This window comes from Zea mays, chromosome 7 (genome assembly GCF_902167145.1).
Source record: "Zea mays cultivar B73 chromosome 7, Zm-B73-REFERENCE-NAM-5.0, whole genome shotgun sequence".
Taxonomy (NCBI): domain Eukaryota; kingdom Viridiplantae; phylum Streptophyta; class Magnoliopsida; order Poales; family Poaceae; genus Zea; species Zea mays.
The window spans coordinates 176,251,265-176,275,553 of record NC_050102.1 but is presented as its reverse complement, the minus strand read 5'-3'; the positions used below and the strand labels follow the sequence as shown (position 1 = coordinate 176,275,553).

The window sequence follows — 24,289 nt, the reverse complement described above, 5'->3', positions numbered from 1 at the left end:
GAAGAGCAAAGACCGCCACACCCAAGAGTCCACCAAGCAATCCAACGAGATCACCCCGTCGACACCATCCTCGGCGACATTTATAAGGGGGTAACTACTCGATCTCGGATTGCACATTTTTGTGAGCATTACTCTTTTGTTTCCTCTATTGAGCCACACAGGGTGGAGGAAGCACTTCAAGATTCGGATTGGGTGATGGCGATGCAAGAGGAGCTCAACAACTTCACTAGAAATGAGGTATGGCATTTAGTTCCACGTCCTAACCAAAATGTTGTAGGAACCAAATGGGTCTTCCGCAACAAGCAAGATGAGCATGGTGTGGTGACAAGGAACAAAGCTCGACTCGTGGCCAAAGGGTATTCACAAGTCGAAGGTTTGGATTTCGGTGAAACCTATGCACCCGTAGCTAGGCTTGAGTCAATTCGCATATTATTGGCCTATGCTACTTACCATGGCTTTAAGCTCTATCAAATGGACGTGAAAAGTGCCTTCCTCAACGGACCGATCAAGGAAGAGGTCTATGTTGAGCAACCTCCCGGCTTTGAAGACAGTGAGTACCCTAACCATGTCTATAGGCTCTCTAAGGCGCTTTATGGGCTCAAGCAAGCCCCAAGAGCATGGTATGAATGCCTTAGAGATTTCCTTATTGCTAATGGCTTCAAAGTCGGCAAGGCCGATCCTACACTCTTTACTAAAACTCTTGAAAGTGACTTGTTTGTATGCCAAATTTATGTTGATGATATTATATTTGGGTCTACTAACGAGTCTACATGTGAAGAGTTTAGTAGGATCATGACACAGAAATTCGAGATGTCTATGATGGGGGAGTTGAAGTATTTTCTAGGATTTCAAGTGAAGCAACTCCAAGAGGGCACCTTCATCAGCCAAACAAAGTACACTCAAGACATCCTAAGCAAGTTTGGAATGAAGGATGCCAAGCCCATCAAAACACCCATGGGAACAAATGGGCATCTCGACCTCGACACGGGAGGTAAGTCCGTGGATCAAAAGGTATACCGGTCGATGATTGGTTCATTGCTTTATTTATGTGCATCTCGACCGGACATTATGCTTTCCGTTTGCATGTGTGCAAGATTCCAATCCGACCCTAAGGAATCCCACCTTACGGCCGTAAAACGAATCTTGAGATATTTGGCTTATACACCTAAGTTTGGGCTTTGGTACCCTCGGGGATCCACGTTTGATTTGATTGGTTATTCGGATGCCGATTGGGCGGGGTGTAAAATTAATAGGAAGAGCACATCAGGGACTTGCCAGTTTTTGGGAAGATCCTTGGTGTCATGGGCTTCAAAGAAGCAAAATTCAGTCGCTCTTTCCACCGCCGAAACCGAGTACATTGCCGCAGGACATTGTTGCGCGCAATTGCTCTGGATGAGGCAAACCCTGCGGGACTATGGTTACAAATTAACCAAAGTCCCTTTGCTATGTGATAATGAGAGTGCAATCAAAATGGCCGACAATCCCGTCGAGCATAGCCGCACTAAGCACATAGCCATTCGGTATCATTTTCTTAGGGATCACCAACAAAAGGGGGATATCGAGATCTCTTACATCAATACTAAAGATCAATTAGCCGATATCTTTACCAAGCCACTTGATGAACAATCTTTTACCCGACTTAGGCATGAGCTCAATATTCTTGATTCTAGAAATTTCTTTTGCTAGCTTGCACACATAGCTCACAAATGTACCTTTGATCGTGTCTCTTTTATATGCTATGACTAATGTGTTTTCAAGTCCATTTCAAAACAAGTCATAGGTATATTGAAAGGGAATTGGAGTCTTCGGCGAAGACAAAGGCTTCCACTCCGTAACTCATCCTTCGCCATCACTCCAACCATCTCTCTATTCTTTGGGGGAGAAATGAGCATCAAAGAAAAGGACTTCGTCTTTGGTATAATCTTAACTCATTTACTTATGACCAAAGGGGAAGAAATTACTTCGAGGGCTCTAATGATTCCGTTTTTGGCGATTCATGCCAAAAAGGGGGAGAAATGACCCCAAAGCAAAAGGACCGCACCACCACCAAATTCAAAAACTTAGTGCTTTCCAAAAGTATTTATCAATGGGTATCCTATTGTGTTCAAAAGGGGGAGAAAGTAGTATTTCAAAAATAGTATATAAAAACCCTCTTGAACACTAAGAGGTGGATCTCTTTTAGGGGGAGTTTTGTTTAGTCAAAGGAAAAGCATTTGAAACAGGGGGAGAAAATTTCAAATCTTGAAAATGCTTTTGCAAACTCTTATTCATTTACCTTTGACTATTTGCAAAAGATCTTTGAAATGGATTTACAAAAGGATTTGCAAAAACAAAACATGTGGTGCAAACGTGGTCCAAAATGTTAAATAAGAAAGAAACATTCCATGCATATCTTGTAAGAAATTTTATTGGCTCAATTCCAAGCAACCTTTACACTTACATTATGCAAACTAGTTCAATTATGCATCTCTATATTTGCTTTGGTTTGTGTTGGCATCAATCACCAAAAAGGGGGAGATTGAAAGGGAATTAGGCTTACACCTAGTTCCTATATAATTTTGGTGGTTGAATTGCCCAACACAAATCTTTGGACTAACTAGTTTGCCCAAGTATATAGATTTTACAGGTGTTAAAGGTTCACTTTCAGTCAATAAAAAGACCAAGTATTGGATTCAACAAAGGAGCGATGAGGCAACCGAAGGCACCTCTGGCTGAAGGCACCGGACTGTCCGGTGTGCACCGGACAGTGTCCGGTGCACCCAGAGGACATCAACTCAAACTCTTCGCCCTCGGGAATTCTTGGAAGCCGGCGCACTATAATTCACCGGACTGTCCGGTGTGCACCGGACATGTCCGGTGCTCCAAGGAAGCGCGGTCTTCGGAACTCGTCAGCCTCGGGTTCGCGCGGCAGCCGCTCCGCTAAAATTCACCGGACTGTCCGGTGTGCACCGAACTGTCCGGTGTGCCAACGGAGCAACGGCTCCCTGCGGCGCCAACGGCTCCCTGCGGTGTATTTAATGCGCGCGCAGCGCGCGCAGACGTCAGGCACGCCCATACCAGTGCACCGGACATCAAACAGTACATGTCCGGTGTGCACCGGACACCCAGGAGGGCCCACAAGTCAGAAGCTCCAACGGCTAGAATCCAACGGCAGTGATGACGTGGCAGGAGGCACCGGACTGTCCGGTGTGCACCGGACTGTCCGGTGCGCCATCGAACAGACAGGTTCCCAACGGCCACATTTGGTGGTTGGGGCTATAAATACCCCAACCACCCCACCATTCATTGCATCCAAGTTTTCCCACTTCTCAACCACTTACAAGAGCTAGGCATTCAATTCTAGACACATTCAAAGAGATCAAATCCTCTCCAATTCCACACAAAACCCTAGTGACTAGTGAGAGTGATTTGCCGTGTTCATTTGAGCTCTTGCGCTTGGATTGCTTCTTTTCTTTCTCACTTGTGATCAAAACTCCATTGTAATCAAGGCAAGAGGCACCAATTGTGTGGTGGCCCTTGCGGGGAAGTTTTATTCCCGGCTTTGATTTGAGAAGAGAAGCTCACTCGGTCCGAGGGACCGTTTGAGAGAGGGAAGGGTTGAAAGAGACCCGGCCTTTGTGGCCTCCTCAACGGGGAGTAGGTTTGAGAGAACCGAACCTCGGTAAAACAAATCCGTGTGTCACACTTCATTATTTGCTCGCGATTTGTTTTGCGCCCTCTCTTGCGGACTCGTTTATATTTCTAACGCTAACCCAGCTTGTAGTTGTGTTTATATTTGTAAGTTTCAGTTTCGCCCTATTCACCCCCCCTCTAGGCGACTATCACCTGCGCCGGCCCATGTCTTCATCAACGACCCGTCGAAGAACATGGTCTAGAGCTCCAGTTGGATCGGCGCCGTTGGTAGCTGGGTGTCGACCCATTCGGCCACGAAGTCTGCCAGGACCTGGGACTTGATGGCCTTCACAGGGGCGAACGAGATTGCTTCGCCCATGATTTCCACTGCCCACTTTGCGATCCTACCCGAGGCCTCTCGGCACTGGATGATCTCCCCCAGGGGGAAGGACGACACCACAGTTACCGGATGAGACTCGAAGTAGTGTCGCAGCTTCCGTCGTGTCAGGATCACCGCATACAGCAGCTTCTGGACTTGTGGATAGCGGATCTTGGTTTCGGACAGTACCTCGCTGACGAAGTAGACTGGCCTCTGAACGGGCAATGCATGCCCCTCTTCTTGCCTCTCGACCACAATCGCGGCGCTAACCACCTGAGTGGTCGCGGCGACGTAGACCAAGAGGGCTTCTCCAGCAGCTGGGGGCACCAAGATAGGCGCCTTCGTGAGGAGCGCCTTCAGGTTCCCGAGGGCTTCCTCGGCCTCAGGGGGTCCAAGTGAAGCACTCGACCTTCCTTAAGAGGCGGTACAGAGGTAGACCTCTTTCGCCGAGGCGTGAGATGAAGCGGCTCAGAGCCGCGAGACATCCCATGACCCTCTGTATGCCTTTCAAGTCCTTGATGGGCCCCATGTTGGTGATGGCTGCGATCTTCTCCGGGTTGGCTTCGATGCCCCGCTCGGAGACGATGAACCCCAAGAGCATGCCTCGGGGCACCCCGAAGACACACTTCTCGGGATTGAGCTTGACGCCTTTCGCCTTGAGACATTGGAATGTCACTTCAAGGTCGGAAAGGAGGTCGGAGGCTTTCCTCGTCTTGACTACGATGTCATCGACGTAGGCCTCAACCGTGTGGCCAATGTGTTCGCCGAACACATGGTTCATGCACCGCTAGTACGTCGCACCCGCATTCCTCAAACCGAACGGCATGGTGACATAGCAGTACATGCCGAAGGGTGTGATGAAAGAAGTCGCGAGCTGGTCGGACTCTTTTATCCTGATTTGGTGATACCCTGAGTAGGCATCGAGGAAAGACAGGGTTTCGCACCCAGCAGTGGAATCCACGATTTGATCGATGCGAGGCAGAGGGTAAGGAACCTTCGGACATGCTTTGTTCAGACCAGTGTAGTCTACACACATCCGCCATTTCCCCCCTTTCTTTCTCACAAGCACAGGGTTGGCAAGCCATTCGGGATGGAATAACTCTTTGATGAACCCTGCCGCCAATAGCTTGTGGATCTCCTCGCCTATGGCTCTGCGCTTCTCCTCGTCGAACCGGCGCAGAGGCTGCTTGACGGGTCGGGCTCTGGCTCGGATGTCCAGCGAGTGCTCGGCGACATCCCTCGGTATGCCGGGCATGTCCGAGGGACTCCACGCGAAGACGTCGGCGTTCGCGCGGAGAAAGTCGACGAGCACTGCTTCCTATTTGGGATCGAGCCCGGAGCCGATCCGGATCTGCTTGGAGGCGTCGCCGCTGAGGTCGAGGGGGACGGCCTTAGCCGTCTCCGCTGGCTCAAAGTTGCCGGCATGAAGCTTCACGTCTGGCACCTCCTTAGAGAGGCTCTCCAGGTCGGCGATGAGGGCCTCGGACTCGGCGAGGGCCTCGGCGTACTCCATGCACTCCACGTCGCATTCGAACGCGTGTTTGTACGTGGGGCCGACGGCGATGACCCCGTTGGGGCCCGGCATCTTGAGCTTCAGGTAGGTGTAGTTGGGGACGACCATGAACTTCGCGTAGCATGGTCTTCCCAGTACCGTGTGGTAGGTTCCTCGGAACCCGACCACCTCAAACGTCAGGGTCTCCCTTCGGAAGTTGGAGGGTGTTCCGAAGCAGACGGGAAGGTCGAGTTGTCCGAGGGGCTGGACGCGCTTCCCGGGAATGATCCCATGGAAGGGCGCAGCGCCTGCCCGGACAGAGGACAGATCGACACGCAGGAGCCCGAGGGTCTCGGCGTAGATGATGTTGAGGCTGCTGCCTCCGTCCATGAGGACCTTGGTGAGCCTGACGTCGCCGATGACGGGGTCGACGACGAGCGGGTATTTCCCCGGGCTCGGCACATGGTCGGGGTGGTCGGCTTGGTCGAAAGTGATGGGCTTGTCGGACCAGTCTAGGTAGACTGGCGCCGCCACCTTCACCGAACAGACCTCCCGGCGCTCTTGCTTGCGGTGCCGAGCCGAGGCATCCGCCGCTTGCCCACCGTAGATCATGAAGCAGTCGCGGACCTCGGGGAACTCTCCTGCTTGGTGATCTTCCTTCTTGTCGTCGTCGCGGGCCTTGCCACCCTCCGCGGGTGGTCCGGCCCTGTGGAAGTGGCGCCGAAGCATGACGCACTCCTCAAGGGTGTGCTTGACGGGCCCCTGGTGATAGGGGCACGGCTCCTTGAGCATCTTGTCGAAGAGGTTGGCACCTCCGGGGGGTTTCCGAGGGTTCTTGTACTCGGCGGCGGCGACAAGGTCCGCGTCGGCGACGTCGCGTTTCGCTTGCGACTTCTTCTTGCCCTTCTTCTTGGCGCCGCGCTGAGTTGACGCCTCGGGGGCATCTTCCGATGGGCGACCCTAGGGCTGCTTGTCCTTCCGGAAGATAGCCTCGACCGCCTCCTGGCCGGAGGCGAACTTGGTGGCGATGTCCATCGGCTCGCTCGCCCTGGTGGGGGTCTTGTGACCCAGCTTGCTCACTAGGTCGCGGCAGGTGGTGCCAGCGAGGAACGCGCCGATGACATCCGAGTCGGTGATGTTGGGCAGCTCGGTGCGCTGCTTCGAAAATCGCCGGATGTAGTCCCGGAGAGACTCTCCCGGCTACTGTCGGAAGCTTCGGAGGTCCCAGGAATTCCCGGGGCGCACGTACGTGCCCTGGAAATTGCCGGCGAAAGCTTGGACTAGGTCATCCCAGTTGGAGATCTGCCCCGGAGGCAGGTGCTCCAACCAGGCGCGGGCGGTGTCGGAGAGAAACAGGGGGAGGTTACGGATGATGAGGTTGTCATCGTCCGTTCCACCTAGTTGGCAGGCCAAACGGTAGTCCGCGAGCCACAGTTCCGGTCTCGTCTCCCCCGAGTACGTTGTGATAGTAGTCGGGGGTCGGAACCGGGTCGGGAACAGCGCTCGTCGTATGGCCCGATTGAAGGCCTGCGAACCGGGTGGTTCGGGCGAAGGACTCCGATCCTCCCCGCTGTCGTAGCGTCCCCCACGCCTGGGGTGGTAGCCTCGGCGCACTCTCTCGTCGAGGCGGGCTCGACGGTCGCGGTGATGGTGCTCGTTGCCGAGGCGACCCGGGGCCGCAGGCGCTGTGTTGCGCGTGCGCCCGGTGTAGACCGAGGCTTCCCGCATGAATCGGGAAGTCGCGGCATGAGGTTCCGAGGGGTACCCCTGCCTTCGGGAGGCGGAGCTCTTGGCCCGTCGGACCGCGACGCCTTCCAGGAGATTCTTGAGCTCTCCCTGGATTCGTCGCCCCTCGGTGGTTGATGGCTCCGGCATCGCGCGGAGGAGCATTGCTGCTGCAGCCAGGTTCTGGCCGACCCCACTGGATGCGGGTGGCAGCCTGAACCTGACGTCGTCGGCGATGCGGTGCTGGAAGCCCTGGGGTAGATGACGTATTTCTCCGGCCGGAGGTTGGCCCGCCCATGCCTGCCCGACGTCCCGGCGGACCGGCTCAAGCGCTCCTGCTCCCTCGTCGAGCCTGGCCTGCACCCCGCGAATTTGCTCGAGCTGTGGGTCATGACCCCCCGCCTGAACGGGGACCACAACTAGCTCACGTGGGATGTCAACGCGAGGCACCGGCCTAGGGAGATCACCGTCCTCCGGCATGCCGAGATGGTTGCCTTCGGAGGGACCCCCTAGATCGACGTGGAAACATTCGCGGCTTGGGCCGCAACCCTCGTCGCCGAGGCTACGGCTACCATCGGAACAGTCGGAAAGGCAGTAGTCGCATGCGGTCATGAAGTCCCGCATGGCACTGGGGTTGTCAAGTCCGGAGAAATCCCAACAGAAGTTGGGCTCGTCGTCTTCCTCGGACCCAGAGGGCCCGTAGGTCGAGACGTCCGTCAGCCGGTCCCAAGGTGACCGCATACGAAACCCAGAGGGTTTGGGCTCGCCTCTACGAGAGCGCCCGCCAAAGCGAAACCGCTAGGCGGGTTGAGGCTGAATCCAAATGATGTGGGATGGGAATTGGTCGGTACCTCTTGGTCGACGGGTGGTGATGAAGTCACGTCGGGGACTGACTGCACCGTCGTCTCAGGTACGAGGGTGACGTCCAGCAAGCTTTTCACGAGCGTGCTGGCGTCGTCCGCTTGCTCGGGATTGGCGTGTCGTGGGGAGACGGCACCCGTCTTCGTCTCAAGCGCGAGGTCGATGCACGGTGCGCCCCCTGTTAGGGTGCCGGCGCTGTCGACTCGCTCGACAGCCGACGAGGCGCTGCCTCCTGCTTGGCCTTGGTTGCCTCGCCTTCCCCTCCATCGGCGGGGAAGAGGGCGGGATGAGCTCGAAGGTTGTTCTTCCACCATGCGGGGAAGACGTCGTCGATTCCGTCGCCGGCGGGCGGGCTGTCGGCTGCCATTGCCGCTGTCGCCCGGCGGTGGAATGAGTATCATGTTGTAGCTGCCGTCGAGGGACATGAACTCAAGACTCCCGAAACGGAGCACCGTCCCGGGTTGGAGAGGTTGCTGGAGACTGCCCATCTGGAGCTTGACGGGAAGCTATTCGTCAACACGCAGCAGGCCCCTACCTGGCGCGCCAACTGTCGGCGTTTCGAGACCGGGGGGTCCCTAACCGACGAGTGAATGTCTCCGTGTGCCCCAGCCCAGATGGGTCGACGCGAGGCCGAGTGTGAAGGGGGAAAGTGAGGTGGCCGGAGACAGGCGTGAGAGAGGTGGAAATCCCACGGCCTTCGTGTTCGTCCCGCGCCCAGGTCGGGTGCGCTTGCAGTAGGGGGTTACAAGCGTCCACGCGGGAGTGGGAGCGAGCGGCTTCAAGCGAGCGCCTGTCTCGTCCTCGTCCCCGCGCGGCCAACCCCCTCTAAGAGGGCCCTGGTCCTTCCTTTTATAGGCGTAAGGAGAGGATCCAGGTGTACAATGGGGGGTATAGCAGAGTGCTACGTGTCTAGCGGAGGAGAGCTAGCGCCCTAAGTACATGTCGTCGTGGCAGCCGGAGAGATTTTGGCACCCAGCTGGTGTGATGTCGTGGCCGTCAGAGGAGTGCTGGAGCCTGGCGGAGGGACAGCTGTCGGAGCTGTTGAGTCCTTGCTGACGTCCTCTTGCTTCCGTAAGGGGGCTGAGAGCAGCCGTCGTCACAGAGTATGCGGGGCACCATCATTGCCTATCTGGCGGAGCGAGCCAGATGGGACGCCGGTCTTGTTCCCCATGACCCGAGTCAGTTCGGGGTAGGGTGATGATGGCGCCTCCTGTCGACGTGGTTGGTCTGCGCCCTAGGTTGGGCGATGTGGAAGCTCCTCCGAAGCCGAGGTCGAGTCTGTCTTCCGTGGCCGAGGTCGAGTTCGAGCCCCTGGTTCGGGCGAGGCGGAGACCGTCGGCTGAGGCCAGGGCGGAGTCCGAGCCCTGGGGTCGGGCGAAGTGGAGTTCGTCGTCTTCTGGGGCTGAGCCCGAGTCCGAGCCCTGGGTCGGGCGGAGCGGAGTTCGTCGTCTTCCGGGGCTTAGCCCGAGTCCGAGCCCTGGGTCGGGCGGAGCGGAGTTCGCCGTCTTCCGGGGCTTAGCCCGAGTCCGAGCCCTGGGTCGGGCGGAGCGGAGTTTGTCGTCTTCCGGGGCTTAGCCCGAGTCCGAGCCCTGGGTCGGGCGGAGCGGAGTTCGTCGTCTTCCGGGACTTAGCCCGAGTCTGAGCCCTGGGTCGGGTGGAGCGGAGTTCGCCGTCTTCCGGGGCTTAGCCCGAGTCCGAGCCCTGGGTCGGGCGAAGCGGAGCTTCCTATGGTGCCTGCGGCCGGGCCTGACTGCCTGTCAGCCTCACTCTGTCAAGTGGCACCGCAGTCGGAGCTGCGCAAGTGGCGCTGTCTTTCTGTCAGGCCAGTCAGTGGAGCGGCGAAGTGACGACGGTCACTTCGGCTCTGTCGGCTGGGGGGCGCGCGTCAGGATAAAGGTGTCAGGCCGCCTTTGCATTAAATGCTCCTGCGATTTGGTCGGTCGGTGCGGCGATTTGGTCAGGGTTGCTTTTTGGCGAAGATATGGCCTCGGGCGAGCCGGAAATATGTTCGCCGCTGGAGGGGGGCCTCGGGCGAGACGGAAATCCTCCGGGGTCGGCTGCCCTTGTCCGAGGCTAGGCTCGGGCGAGGCGTGATCGAGTCCCTCGAATGGACTGATCACTGACCTAATCGCACCCATCAGGCCTTTGCAGCTTTATGCTGATGGGGTTACCAGCTGAGAATTAGGAGCCTTGAAGGTACCCCTAATTATGGTCTCCGACAGTTTGTGCTACATGTTAGTATCTAATTATCCCTTAGGGCTTATTCGTTTCACCATTAATCAATGTGGATTGAGTGGTATTGAGTCGGTTTAAATCCATAGCAAGTTAAAATTCATACCAACATTCCAATACACTCCAATCCATATGGAATTGGAATAACCGAACGAGGCCTTAATTGGGGATCGGGACCCATTGAGGACCCGAAACCCGAATGGGGATGTGTATGAGATGAATTTTATACCCATGATAGGTATGGAGATAGGTACGAGGATGAATTAAACATGATGATGATAAGTATGAGTATGGAGATAGGTACGAGGATGAATTAAACATGATGATGATAAGTATGAGATGCTATAATCCGGTGAGAAATTCCTCGTTGACATTTCTAATCGAGGCGAGCCTCATTACCTTTGAGGCATCGTTTCCAGCCCACTCCTGGCCTCCTGTCACTGTCAGGGAGCTCTTGTAGCGGAGTAGCTCCCGTCGAACTCGTCCTCGCCGCCGGAGTACGCCATCCCCGCCACTGTCAGGGAGCTCTTGTAGCGGAGCAGTCTGGCCAGCCTCCGATGCGCGTCGCCCTCTTCTGCGGCGCAAGAGCCGGTACCATCGAGTCATCGACTCCATTGCTTTCATCTCCCTCTGCTTGCCATGGGCCATGGCCTTCGCGCCCAACTTCAGCTCGTCATCGTCGTAGCAGGGCACCGTGGCGATGGCTCGGGGCCACAAAGACGCGAATAGCGGATGAACAAGGACCCTCCAGGTTTACCGGCTCCTGGAGTGAAACGCTATTTTACCGGATGTCATACAGTTTGTCGAACCATTGCGGATGCGGACGATAAAAAAGTCTATATATAGGGTACCGGACGTTTTACAAGCCTCCTAGCAGCGAACTGAAACACCCAACTACGACCTGAACGCTGTACAATGGCATCTGGTGCGCGGATCAGTCGTTCTAGTCCCAGCTCCCGCTCAGCAGCGGCTTCACGTCGGCCACCTCGCCGAACATCTTCACCAGGTCGGAGCACCCCAGCGCGCCCTGCGGAGTCTCCACACCCTCACCTTCGCCGTCCTCCACTTCCCCCTCCAGCTGCAGCCCGAGCTCGTCCTCCACATCGTCCGACGCCGCGATCAGCAGCAGCTCGCACCCCTCGTAGTTGAGCAGGTCCGGCGGGTCGGCCGGCGCGTACCGCCGACCCCCGAACGCGTCCTGCAGGTGCGCGGGGAACGCGGCCCGGCGCTTGCTCTGCAGCCCGCGGAACCCGCCGTCGCGGCCGCCGGAGGGCGGGTCGGGGTTCTTGACCTGCACGAGGAACGACGCCTCCGGCTCCACGTTCATCGCCTCCTGCGGCTCCATGGCGCCGCGGGTGGATGGGAGCTCCAGCTTGTACACGAGGTGGGTGTGCGGGCGCGGGCTCCGCCGCCGCCCGCCGGAGCCGGACTCGGACTCGTGCTTCACGATGCGGTACACGCCCTCGCCCAGCGCCCGCGCCGCCGCCCTGTGCCGCTTACCCCGCGTCGCCGTGCTGTACTCCTCTGCAACGGATGAAAACGAGCGAAGCCAAACAATCAGATCTTGCTTCCCAGCTCCGCACTGTCGGCACTCGGCAGTCACTACACCGTATACTGATGTACCTTCCTTGAGCGCGTCCTTGATGTCGTCGACCTTGGTGGTGACGAGCTCGACGTAACCCCAGTACGGGCGGCTGTGCTTCGCTGGGTCCGGCAGGCTCTTCCTCCCCATCACGACCAGCCGGAGCAACGGCTGGTCCTCGATGTTCACCTCCTGCGCAGTCACGTAACGCAAATATGAGTTTTCCACATATGAATACGACGAAGTAAAAAAAAACAATGCAGCTTCGCATATATACGCATGCGCACCTCCTTGCCGTGGCCGCCATCCGCGCCTTTCTCCTCGCTTTCTTCCTGGGCGCCGTCTCCCTGCCGGCGGCGCTTGCGGCCTTCCTTGCCGGAGTCCGGCGCCTGCTTCTCCTCGACGGTGCGGCCGCCGCCGCCGGCGGACTCAGGGCGCAGGACGATGTACATGCGCTGCACGTCGTCGGGACCGTGCGCCTCGTCCTTGCCCACCTTGGGTCGGTAGAAGAAGAAGATCTCGCCCTTCTCCTGGATCTCCACCTCGGGGTCCGGTCGCGTCTTCACCTCCTTGCCCTGCCCCATGGCGGCGCGCGGTCAGCGGATGGATCGGAGTTTTGAGAACGATCGAACAAGTTGCTTGCTTTGCTCGTGCAAGCGAGGACGTATTCGGACGAGCGATGGCGACGGAAGCGAAGGTGAGACTGAGAATGGCGAGAGGCGAGTGGGCGGTGGCGGCGCTGTGTGTGAATCGGCGCCGGTAAAAAGCAGGCGAGCGGGCGGACGGGGTGTGCTCCACGAGCTTAGGCTATCCGCAACCGTTACCCCTAAATATTTCCCTCTATATCACTTTTCCCTCCTATTTCCCCCCCTATTTTTTCATCCCCGCAGCTGTTCCCCCTAAATACTCCCATATACCCCATTACCACTATAAAATATCATTTTCTATACCAACTATCAATTTTTTATCTACTAACAATTACTCGTGGACCCACAGCACAGTGTTTAGGGTGATGAACAGTGACACGCTAGATCTGGGGAGAGAGAAGGGGACCGACACGTAGGGGCGCTATAGGGGACACCGCTGCGGTCATAGGGTGCCCCTACACGCCGCATGCAAGGGGAGGGGAGGTGCAGCGTGCACCGCTGCGCTGCGGCTAGTCTTACACGTGCACACGTACGTGGCCCCCGGCGCCGGCTAGAAGCGTCCCTATGTTCCACCTCGTATCTGACGGTCGGTACGACGATGGGAGGCGGGACACGTGGTGCCGGCCGTCTACAGACTGCAGTGCTCGGCATATGTGGACGTGACTACGCGAGCACGTGCCAAGGCGGGAGGTCATGTCCATTCGAGACGCGCGCGTGTTGTGGCTGCCATCGCCGCTGCCGCGGACGGTGGCGCGACGGCGCAGACGATCGAGCCAGCGGCGTGCTTTGGCCGCACCGCTCGCTGCGCGCTTCCATGCACACCGAGGAGATCGAGGTGCTGCTGTGCTGACTCGCCAGCTGCGTGGCCCGTTACTGTCATGGCGTTCTCGAACATAGGAAAGCAGCAATTCAGCATAAATGCTTGATTGAGCGCTGGAACAGATGAACAAGAGTGGGCTGATTACTTTGGTTGGAGAATGTCAGCAGGAAGAAACTTGCTAAATCTTCGTGCCCATGCTACCGCTGAAGTCATGATCTCTGCTCGTAGTTTGGTCGTCATCACAAGCACTTCTCTCGTTTCAGTCTTTGACAGGTGTTTCTTTCCCTTGTGCTGATGTGCAGTACTTATATATCATTACTTTATTTATGTAAGAGGATAACGCGGGTGCCACCATCCTCTCTACCTGGACCTAGCCTACACACACCCCGTCACATCTCACCCCACAGGCAGTATCTCCGATACGGTCTGCACACAAACACCAAGTCCATGCAAGAATCCACCATATCCACAAGCCCATGGAGGAGCTCCCAGTACCAGTAGACCACCCAATTGGGGAAACCGCCGGCCGGCCTCTTCACGACGCTGGTCGCTGCAAGCGCAACACGCCCATGCACGTCCCCGCACCCCACCTCCTCCCCGCGCCGCCCAAGCCCCACTACCATGCCGCGCTCCGCTTCACCGTGGCCGCTTCCGCGGCGCCGGCGAGCCCCCGCAAAGCCGTCATTGTAGGCGGCGGGCTCGCGGGCCTTGCCGCGGCGACTCACCTGACGTCGCTCTCCGTGCCGTTCACGCTCGTCGAGGCCTCCGACCGCCTCGGCGGCCGCGTCGCCACCGACGTGGTGGACGGGTACCGCCTGGACAGGGGTTTCCAGATCTTCCTCACCGCGTACCCGGAGTGCCGTCGCCTCCTCGACTTCCCGGAGCTCAGGCTCCGGCCATTCTACCCCGGCGCGCTCGTCTTCGTCGGCGCCGGGGAGCCGTTCTACCTGCTCTCCGACCCGTTCCGCCTCCCGCTGCGTTCCCTCTCCGCGGTGTTCTCCCCCGTGGGCACCCTCACCGACAAGGTCCTCGTCGGGCTCACGCGCCTCCGGGCGGCCGCCACCCCGGACGACGTCATCCTCTCGGCGCCGGAGACGACCACGGGGGAGCACTTGGCGCGGCTCGGCTTCTCGCCCTCCATCGTGGAGCGGTTCCTGCGGCCGTTCCTCGCAGGAATATTCTTCGACCCTGCGCTCGACACGTCGTCCCGCCTCTTCGAGCTCGTGTTCAAGCGCCTCGCCCTGGGCGACAACGCCCTGCCGGAGGACGGCATCGGCGCCATCGCGGCGCAGCTCGCGGCTCGCCTGCCAGCGGGCTCCGTCCGCCTCAACACCCGCGCCGTCGGCATCGACCAGTCCGGTGTGACGCTGGATACCGGCGAAACCGTCGCCGGCGGACTCGGCGTCATCGTCGCTGTCGAGCAGCCTCAGGCCGAGAAGCTTCTGCCGCAGCTACCAGCTCAAGGAAAGGCCAAGAAATCGGAGAGGAGCACCGTGTGCCTCTACTTCTCCACCGACCGGGCGCCGGTCCAGGACCCCATCCTGCTGCTCAACGGGTCGGGCAAGGGGATAGTGAACAACATGTTCTTCGTCACCAACGTGGCGCCGTCGTACGCACCGGCGGGTAAGGTGCTGGTGTCCGTGTCCCTCGTTGGCTCGTTCGCCGACAGGGAGGACGCCGATCTGGCCGACGAAGTGGTCCGGGAGCTTGGCGGGTGGTTCGGCGACGGAGAGGTCGCGTCGTGGACACACTTGTCGACGTATCGCATCGGGTTCGCGCAGCCGGACCAGACGCCGCCCACGACACCGGCGGGGAGGGACCCGAGAGTGGGTGACGGATTGTACGTCTGCGGTGACCACTGGTGCTCTGCCACGTTCGACGGCGCGCTGGTGTCGGGAAGGAGGGCGGCCGAAGCTCTGGCCAAGGACAGGGGACTATGAGCTTCCTAGCATGGGGCTGTGTTTGAGTTGGGTCCGTGCTGCACTGCAGAGTGCAGACTGCAAAGAAAATCCATCTCGCATGACGAACGAGTTTTTTTTTTGAGAGAGACAAGTACATGTACATCTCCATCAACGACTAAAATTCAGCTTGTAATTTCCTCTGTAAATCTGATTTATATTTACTCATTGAATTCCTATGTTATGTGCAGCATGGTACCATTTTAGTGGTCTGCCGATATTTGTTTGATTGCAATACGTTACCGACTTGAACTATAAATAAATTTGTTTTGAACAATGCCATGCCCATTACCTGAGCAGCGACCTGTTAGGGTTTGTTTGAGAGTAAGGGTAATGGAGGAGATTGAAGGGGGCTATAATTCTCCACTATTTAATTTTAAATAGTGAATGATTCTAGCCCCATCAATGCCTTTCATTACGCTTGTTCCCAAACAAGCCCTAAGATCCCGTTTGTTTCCTTTTATTTCGAGGAATTGGAATCTTACTAATGGAATATATTATTTTTTTAGAATACGACATTTCACCGCTTTCCAAAGTTATCATACAAGCTTACCTCAAATTTATAGGGTGAGAGATGGAAATTGATTCTATAGATTTACATGCTATTTTTCCGATGTACAACTTATAACATATTATTCTACTTGCGCCTGTATAACATAAATATAATATATAACTATCTCTCCCATATGATTTAGAATAATATACAAATATATTACATATATAAATATATAAACTTAATTAATTTTATCTAAATTATAATTATTAAAATAGAATTCAATTCCAACGGACCCTAAGAAAAAAAGAGGAAATGTCATCGCTATAGCTGATCAACCAATTAAACTGGGCGCGGACGTGGCGCAAGTTAGCCCACACAACCTATCGCAACTTCTTACACGCAGGTCCCACAAAGTCATAACGAGTTCCGGACCGGAACTTCTAAAGAACAGATACGAAAGCCTAAAGGCCCCATACAGCCCAGAAGGCCCAACCCCGAATCGCTCACAGTCACATCTGATCCGCTCCGGCTCCGACGACGAATGGGCTCTATGGAAGCGTCGACCGCGCCGGAGAACGGCTCCGCCGCCGGTGGCGGAGCCGGCAACGGGGCGGGCGCCGCGTCGAACGGAGGAGGTGTTGAGAGGAGGCTGAGGTCCTCGGCTGCGCCCGCGTCGTGGGCAGCCCAGCTTCCCCTGGAGGTGGGCACACGCGTGATGTGCCGGTGGCGCGACCAGAAGCTCCACCCTGTCAAGGTCATCGAGCGCCGCAAGGGCTCCGCTTCCTCTTCCCCCGCTGACTACGAGTACTACGTCCATTACACCGAGTGTAAGAGCCTCTCTGCCTCGCGTCTTGTTGTCAGGATGCTTGCTGTCAGTCTAGGGTTAGGTTTCGTGCTCTTCGGCTTTGGGGAATTTTGGCCTTGTCATGCAACTGGCTGATTGGGTGTAGAATACATGTAATTGGAAAGGTTTTTGTGATGATTTGAGCTTTCTGTTTCATACCTCTGCAAATTTCAGCAATGATCGTTCTGCTGGTTGATAATTTAGTATAGTCACAAACTCTTCCGACAATTTTAGTCGGAGCTAAGGCCGGCCTCTGTATTAACTGCAGCCTGTTCTGATAATTGTGGACTGACATATCTTAAATGATATGGGCTCGCAGTCAATAGAAGACTTGACGAGTGGGTTAAGCTTGAGCAGCTTGATCTTGCTACTGTCGAGACCGATGTTGATGAGAAAGTCGAAGATAAGGTAAAGGGAATTGCACTTATGTTGCCATACGTACTAATAATAGCCATACCATTTCTTCACATTTGGTCAGTGGTAGCACCATTTGATTGCCAACATTTTTGTGAAGCAATGTCTAACTTTTGTTGACAACACCGCTTTTGCAAAATGAATGCTTAATGTGATTATCTTTTGATATTTATCCAGGCAACAAGCTTAAAGATGACACGGCACCAGAAGCGTAAAATTGATGAAACACATGTGGAGGTATGCTGCATATTGTTATTGCTCATCGCACATTTACTATTTTCACATAAATGTTATGTGAAGGTTTATTATGTCAGTGCTAGTTGAAGCATTAGCTCCTTGTGCGTTCACTGCACAAAATATTTCTAGCTCATTTGACCTCAATTGTTTTGGTAGCAAGGACACGAGGAGCTTGATGCAGCCAGCTTGCGGGAACATGAAGAATTCACAAAAGTGAAAAATATTGCAAAGATTGAACTTGGGAGATATGAGATAGATACATGGTATTTCTCTCCTTTTCCACCAGAGTACAATGACTGCCCGAAGCTGTTTTTCTGTGAATTTTGCCTCAACTTCATGAAGCGCAAAGAACAGCTTCAGAGGCACATGGTGAGCTATACTTGTTTGTGCTTTATACCTTGCCTATTTGTTAGATACATGCTGCTACTATGATATTAAAAAATGTATTAGTTAGATCCCTTGTTTGTCTAAACGCATCCATCATCAATTTCTGTTTAGTTTTAACCTAGGTGCTGGACTGGCTACCTAGGAAGCAGGAACTAGACTATCAAGACAGCAACTAGAAGTTCTAGATGGTATTGTACTGTATCAGCAAGCATCCCTATACTGAAGCAAACAAATAACCATAAGAAATTAGTCATACAGCATGCAGTTTGGCATGTCTTGTTATCAATCATAGTCCATAAGTAATCATACAGTACTTACTTTTAGCCAACTACACACAACAAGGCCGCACACTCACAGACACCCTAAAAATAGTGGATGGTTTCTTTGAAGTGGTTCTTAATGTCATTTTCGTTGTTTTTACAGAAGAAGTGCGATCTTAAGCACCCTCCAGGTGATGAAATCTATAGAAGTGGAACTCTTTCGATGTTCGAGGTAAGTTTTGTATCCATCTTAGGAGTTTCTAGCAAAATGTGAAATAAGTTCATGCATTCATTTTGTTAGCAAGTGCTTTACTGATTCTGGAAAATTATGGTACCATAATGTTTTGTTCAGTTGTAATTGGTCAATTAAAGGATCTTTTCAAATCCATGGCTGCAATGTTTAGTAATGTGATCATATACACATTGTTCAAGAACATCTAGAAGTTAAGAGCGACAGTTGCTGGCATTCAGCAGTTTTCTTATGAATGATGAAATTCTGTTGTCAAGCTGCTTGATTTTACTCTGGAGGATAGTAATTGGAATAACGCCTGTACAATGACAGGTTGATGGGAAGAAGAACAAGGTTTATGGACAGAATCTTTGTTATCTGGCCAAGCTATTTCTTGATCACAAGACATTGTACTATGATGTTGATTTATTCTTGTTTTATGTTCTCTGCGAATGTGATGACCGGGGATGTCATATGGTGGGATATTTCTCTAAGGTAAAGCTCACGACCATATCAATCTATGATATATTTTGTTAAGCTGCTTCAAGATATGTTTTGCGACTGTGGAGTGGATCATTTAATGCTAGAGAACATATACCTGCATTCTGTTGAATGCCTTTTCTCTTTGCAGGAAAAACACTCTGAAGAATCTTATAATTTGGCTTGCATTCTCACTCTTCCCCCATACCAAAGAAAAGGATATGGGAAGTTCCTGATTGCTTTCTGTAAGCGTGGCCTCTGATGTTGAATATTTCATTATATGGTCACAAATTATTACTCTAGGCATTTTGTTCACTGAAGAACTGTTTTTGTTGTTGTAGCATATGAACTTTCCAAGAAGGAAGGTAAAGTTGGGACACCGGAGCGCCCTCTTTCTGATCTTGGCCTGCTCAGCTATAGAGGTTATTGGACTAGAGTGCTTCTGGAAATTCTAAAGAAACATAAGGGTAACATATCTATAAAGGTAACACCCTTCTATCTAGATATACTTTTTTTTTAAAAAGGACAGATCCAGTGCTAGAGGCTACCACATGAGTGGGGTCCAACTTCCAAGGTTATTAAAACGATAAAACATTGAAACACTCATGGGTGAAGTTTTGGCTTTTAAACGTTTAAACGAAGTTTAAACATAGTTTTAAACAACATAGGAAAAATACCAATATATCATAATTTCAGACAATATCGTGAAGTTAAATACCAAAACTTCACCCATGAGCCAGATTGGACCCAAAAGTAACTAACAGACTGGGCCCAAAAGTAGCTAATGGTCTAAAACTTGTTAAACACTGTGTTTTATAGTTTAGAACACAAAAATGGTTTCAACCTCTAATTAGAGTTTTGACGTTTAAACATAGTTTTATTAACACTGGTGAGGTCTAGGGAAGGGATAAACCGAGATAAGCCTTCTTCCCGCAAATGCGGAGAGGCTACTTCGAACCTGTGACATTGTGACTAAGAGATTACACTCACCACTGCACTAGGCCTGCCTTTCTACACACCTTTTTTTGGTGTACAAATTTCAAAAGCTGATTAAGGTATGATACAACAGTTCTAGAAAGAAAGTTTCTCTTGGCCATAATTCCTTGATCTACCCTACCTAACCTTTGGTCTATGACAAAAAGACTTACCTCTGTGTTTCATAGATAACACTTTCAACAAGGGCATAAGGCCCTGTTTGTTTCCGCATGGGCTTATATTTTTGAGCGAGATAAGCGAAACAAACCAGCCAAACGGGTTGTGCAAGACTCGCTTATTGGGAACACCAGTTGTCTGCTTATCTCTGTTACACTGCTTATCAAAACGCGCTGCCCACCCGCGATTCCAAATAATTGAGCTTGCTCTTTTCCTGCCCTCCCCCCTACTTCTGCAGTACCGCTCTGGGGCCTCAGATCGGGGCAGTTCCCCATCGTCGCCTTGCGTCCACCGCTATCATGCAGCCCCTCCTAGATGCCTCGGCACGGCTCTGTGCCCACTGCTTGTGACTGCACCCGTCGACCTTGGTGGCCCACTGGTTGGAGTCCACGCCGCGCCGCCACCTACCTCCGTCCAGGACGCATGCCTCTGTTGATCCCGTGCTGGTGACCGCGCCGTCTCCCTCTGATCATGACATGCTGGATTAGCGAGGAAACTGCAGGAGAGAATGTGGATGGCTTGTGGTGCTTGTAGGGGTGGTAATGGATCACGATCCCAATGTTTCTTCACAATAACTTAAGGCCCTTAAATAATTTTAGTTCAAAAATGAATATAAATAGAGTCCGATCTTAATCCGATTCGATCCTTAAATTTTATAGTGTAAAATCTAGAGCCCATTACCACCCCTAGGTGCTTGTGGCTGTTGTTGGCTACACGAATTTGGTGACAAAGGAAGAGCTGGGGTAGCTGCTCCTCCGATTTGTTCGAGGTATACAGGTCATTTTACATCTAGTATAGATAATCTACCAGAAATAACCAGGATTGCCAAACGCCCAGCTTATTCAGACAAGGATTCTCTAGATCACGGCTTATCAGATAATCCTGCTCAGCTTATAAGCGAGTCCCAGAAGCTCAAACAAGCAGGGCCTAAGCTGGTCGATTTTTCTCTGCTGCAATTATGTGTTAGTCAAGCATCCCCTAAATAAGGACGTTTAGTAGTATTCTAGAACTTAGTGTATGCTATAAGGGTCTTTTTGGATGAGAAAGATCACGTCAGGAATGTTTGGGTTTTTTACAGTTCCAAGATTCTCTTTCCAAACATATCTTAAAATGCCAGGTTGCCAATGGAGTCATCTGTGCGTTCCTCCATATGGTTATCTTGTATAAAAACTGGCTTTTCACCTTATCCATCCTGCACGTCTTGCCTGGGCCCTGAAACTTTTGGGTGCATGTGAAGCGACTAACTTGGTAGTACATATCATCATCTGGATTTTTCTGGATACTTATGGGTTTGTAGTTGTCAGCACAGTGTACTGTGTCGCTGCCATAGCGCAATTCAGGGAGGCAGTACATACGGGCGGTAGATTACCTGGCTTTAGCTCTTCAATCAGTAGATTTTTTACAAAAAAAAGCTAGATGGAGCAGTTAGTCAATGTTTTTTGTTCGACTCCTAGGAGAATCATGTTTGTTACTAAAACCATTATAACATCATTGGAGAGTCGAAACTTGTGAATAGTATCATGTATCATAGGCAGCTGTAACTTTTTTAACATCAGATGTGCAAGGTTTGCAGCGAACAATATGCTAGATTCAGATTCTTCAAGCCGAGTAAAAAGAAGTGTGCTAAATAGCTTTAATTCTATAACTGTAATACCCAGTGTATGTTGGCAGAGCCACGTGCACCCAGTGAAATATGCAGAAACGTCCGCCATGTAAGGACATTTGATCCATGTGCTCTCTGGGTCTTCTGGCTGTGCCTTTCTGTCCTTGTTGCTGCAGCTCTTGAAAGCATTTGGACATATGCAAAGCAGATCATCTGATGAGAGTACATGGAACACTTGTATTCTGAACGTCAATTGTTGTTGCCTTCTTGTCCCTGACCTGTACCACAGTGTTTGTTGGAGGAGTGCACATGGTCGTAGCAGACCCCCTACCCTAGGAGTTCACTTTTCTTTTTCATGAAGGCGTATACATAATTATAGCGTGCTTCTCGAACAAGGATAAGTGTGTCTGTATCAAGGAGTAATCATCAGTTTGAACCAGATGGTTTGTACATGCATTGCCAACTGTTTGTAACAAGCTTCTTGTACTTGCACGCAGGAACTCAGCGACATGACGGCAATAAAAGCCGATGACATCTTGAGCACGCTGCAGAGCCTGGACCTAATCCAGTATCGCAAAGGGCAGCACGTCATCTGCGCGGACCCGAAGGTCCTCGACCGCCACCTGAAGGCGGCGGGTCGGGGAGGCCTGGACGTGGACGTTAGCAAGCTGATCTGGACTCCCTACAAGGAGCAAGGCTAAAAGCGCAGCTGCTCCCAGCCCCAGATTAGAGTCCCTGTACATAACGTTTGGTACTAGGATCTCCCCTCAGCTCTCACTTCACTCGTGTACCGTGAAAACTGTACACTGTAACAACCACATTGCTGTGTTTGTGCTGTCTGCCGCGATAGTCTCCGAAATCGAAAGAAACATCACCCAACTCTTTACTCTTGGCTCGCAACTCCCCCTTTCACATCCTACCTTTGATAGCCAAATCAGGGCTTGGAGTGGAACCAGCAGCGAAGCGAGACTGGTCTCCGTCCCCATAATTGAAAGGGAAACAGCTGTGCGGCTGATCTGCTGACTGTGACGCCTGAGTGTCCATTGCCAGATACGGATGGTTGCAAATTCTAATTGCTCCGTCCCTAACCTTCGAAAATAAATGTGCATCTCAATTATCGAAAAATAAATTTTTTGTATATAACTAAATATGTATTAAAAACTACTAATGTCTATGATGTGTATAAATAATATTATATTAGGTACAATATAAATTATTTAGAAATAAAATATTAATATTCTTTTTATATTTTGGGGGCAAATTATGATACAACAGTTGACGAAAGGGTCTCTAGCCTAGTGGTTAAGGACTTCCGAGTAGCACCTTCAAGTCCTGGGTTCGATTCCCCTCGGGAGCGAATTTTCAGGCTTGGTTAAAAAAATCTCCTCGCTGTGCTCCATCCGTTCTCGGGTTACGCAGAGCGGACAGTTGACGTCGACCCGTTAGTAATGGAGCCAGGGTTTGAGCATTTTCTCGATCGGGACCATTGTTTCGATCTTTTCTTAATATAATACCGGGAGAGCGGTCTTTTTTTTTCCAATGGTACAACAGTTGAAGACACCGTATGTGCTAGAGAAAACCCATCGGGCCAGCACCGAGGCATTGACGCGACAGATGGAGAAAGCGACGCGGGGCCGGACGGAGCCCCGACCTGGCGCGCGCAGTGCAGTGCAGTGCAATGAAGCTGCATGCATGTCGCGGCGAGCGCGAGCGAGGGGACCAAAAGAAAGCGGCGGAGATGCGTCGCGCTCGCGCGTGGCGGTGGCGCGGCTGTATAACTGTGTAACCCGCGGGGATTAAGGCTCCGTTTGGATCCGATTAGGATTCTGAATCGGCTCTCGCTGCGTGCCTGGCTTTCTGGAAAAGCAAATTTCCTGCCATAGCCGGAGGCAGGCGGCCGGCGGCGTGAGGACTGAGTCTACTACTACTCTCCCCAGAACCGAACCGAACCGGGCCTCACTTTATCCTTCTGGCATGCCTGGCCCCCACCTTTTCCTTCATCAGCCCATTCTTCTTCCCTTGTGGACAGACACAGGCACAACGGACTGTCAGACCCTGGGCCCGCCCTAAAGAAAGAAAGAAAAAGGGAAGCGTTGCCTGGTCATCGGTGTTCCTGCCGATCGAGTAAAGAGAAGATCAAACAAACCTGCAGGTATGAATATGATGCGCACGCTTTGCCTGGTTCATCACAGGTTTAAGTTTAGCTGCGACACGTACGACGAATTACCTTTTTATCAGATGATTCGGACCGAAGCAAAGCTCACTCCGACCGGACCGCCCCTCGGTGTGGCGGCAGCAGCTTTTGCTGATTGCCCCGCCGCTTAATCCGCGCCCTCTGGGTCTGGTGGAGTAGTACTAGACACAATGATCACCATTCTCTGGGCTTTAATTCAATCCAATTCCCTAACCCTAACTCACCGACCACCTTGCCCAGGATATTTATTTGCCGGTCGTTTTGAGTTTGGTTGGGGGCTACGTACTACATCGCACACTGGATTTCGGCACCGCGTGAAAACGTCACGCGATTGCCGACTCCCCCGTTCCCGGCCAAATCGGCTGAACGCCAATCAAGCGTTCCAGAAACTTCCTCGGCAGTTCGTGCGCGTGACGTGGGGATTGGTTTGAGTGGGCTCTCTGTGCTAACTGCTAAACAAAGCACCACCACTACTACTACTAGAATTAAACCAGGGCGGCAGGCCCTGCCCTGCCCTGCCCTGCGTCGGTCGTCCAGCTCAGGTCTCTCTTATCTCTCGTTCTTCTCAATCCTAGTACTTACTACTATTCTACAACCGCGGAATCAAGGGAGGAAAATTAGGAGGAGTGTTTGACCTCCAACCGATCGTCCTGCTGATTAGGCTCCATGTTCCTTTTCCGCGTCG

At 52.9% G+C, this 24,289-nt stretch overlaps 3 protein-coding genes across 3 annotated transcripts; 2 read left to right on the top strand and 1 right to left on the bottom strand.

Moving 5' to 3' along the window:
• Positions 1-11,117: 11,117 nt before the first annotated feature.
• LOC103633444 (uncharacterized) lies at positions 11,118-12,676 on the bottom strand. Its single transcript, XM_008655145.4, has 3 exons — positions 12,171-12,676; positions 11,925-12,075; positions 11,118-11,825 (listed from the first exon to the last, which is right to left on the bottom strand). The coding sequence occupies exons 1-3, from the start codon at positions 12,465-12,467 to the stop codon at positions 11,245-11,247; spliced, it is 1,029 nt and encodes a 342-aa protein (XP_008653367.1). The 5' UTR covers positions 12,468-12,676; the 3' UTR covers positions 11,118-11,244.
• Positions 12,677-13,364: 688 nt separating this feature from the next.
• LOC103633443 (coproporphyrinogen III oxidase) lies at positions 13,365-15,509 on the top strand. Its single transcript, XM_008655144.4, has one exon. It carries the CDS (start codon positions 13,827-13,829, stop codon positions 15,288-15,290), a length of 1,464 nt encoding a protein of 487 aa, XP_008653366.1. The 5' UTR covers positions 13,365-13,826; the 3' UTR covers positions 15,291-15,509.
• Positions 15,510-16,289: 780 nt separating this feature from the next.
• LOC100383928 (protein phosphatase homolog2) lies at positions 16,290-22,276 on the top strand. Its single transcript, NM_001176547.1, has 9 exons — positions 16,290-16,631; positions 16,968-17,056; positions 17,240-17,299; positions 17,456-17,668; positions 18,110-18,178; positions 18,509-18,670; positions 18,807-18,900; positions 18,997-19,139; positions 21,908-22,276. The coding sequence occupies exons 1-9, from the start codon at positions 16,346-16,348 to the stop codon at positions 22,109-22,111; spliced, it is 1,320 nt and encodes a 439-aa protein (NP_001170018.1). The 5' UTR covers positions 16,290-16,345; the 3' UTR covers positions 22,112-22,276.
• The last annotated feature ends 2,013 nt before the right edge of the window (positions 22,277-24,289 follow it).

What these genes read in the sequence shown, in the direction of transcription:
- LOC103633443 (XM_008655144.4), top strand. Translation starts at nt 13,827, where the DNA reads ATGGAGGAGCTCCCAGTACCAGTAGACCACCCAATTGGGGAAACCGCC.
- LOC103633444 (XM_008655145.4), bottom strand. Translation starts at nt 12,467, where the DNA reads ATGGGGCAGGGCAAGGAGGTGAAGACGCGACCGGACCCCGAGGTGGAG. An exon ending in ATGGCGGCCACGGCAAGGAG is followed by an intron (nt 12,076 to 12,170) that starts GTGCGCATGCGT and finishes GTGACTGCGCAG; the next exon opens with GAGGTGAACATCGAGGACCA. An exon ending in CAAGGACGCGCTCAAGGAAG is followed by an intron (nt 11,826 to 11,924) that starts GTACATCAGTAT and finishes CATCCGTTGCAG; the next exon opens with AGGAGTACAGCACGGCGACG.
- LOC100383928 (NM_001176547.1), top strand. Translation starts at nt 16,346, where the DNA reads ATGGGCTCTATGGAAGCGTCGACCGCGCCGGAGAACGGCTCCGCCGCC. An exon ending in TTGATGAAACACATGTGGAG is followed by an intron (nt 17,300 to 17,455) that starts GTATGCTGCATA and finishes TTGTTTTGGTAG; the next exon opens with CAAGGACACGAGGAGCTTGA. An exon ending in AACAGCTTCAGAGGCACATG is followed by an intron (nt 17,669 to 18,109) that starts GTGAGCTATACT and finishes TTGTTTTTACAG; the next exon opens with AAGAAGTGCGATCTTAAGCA.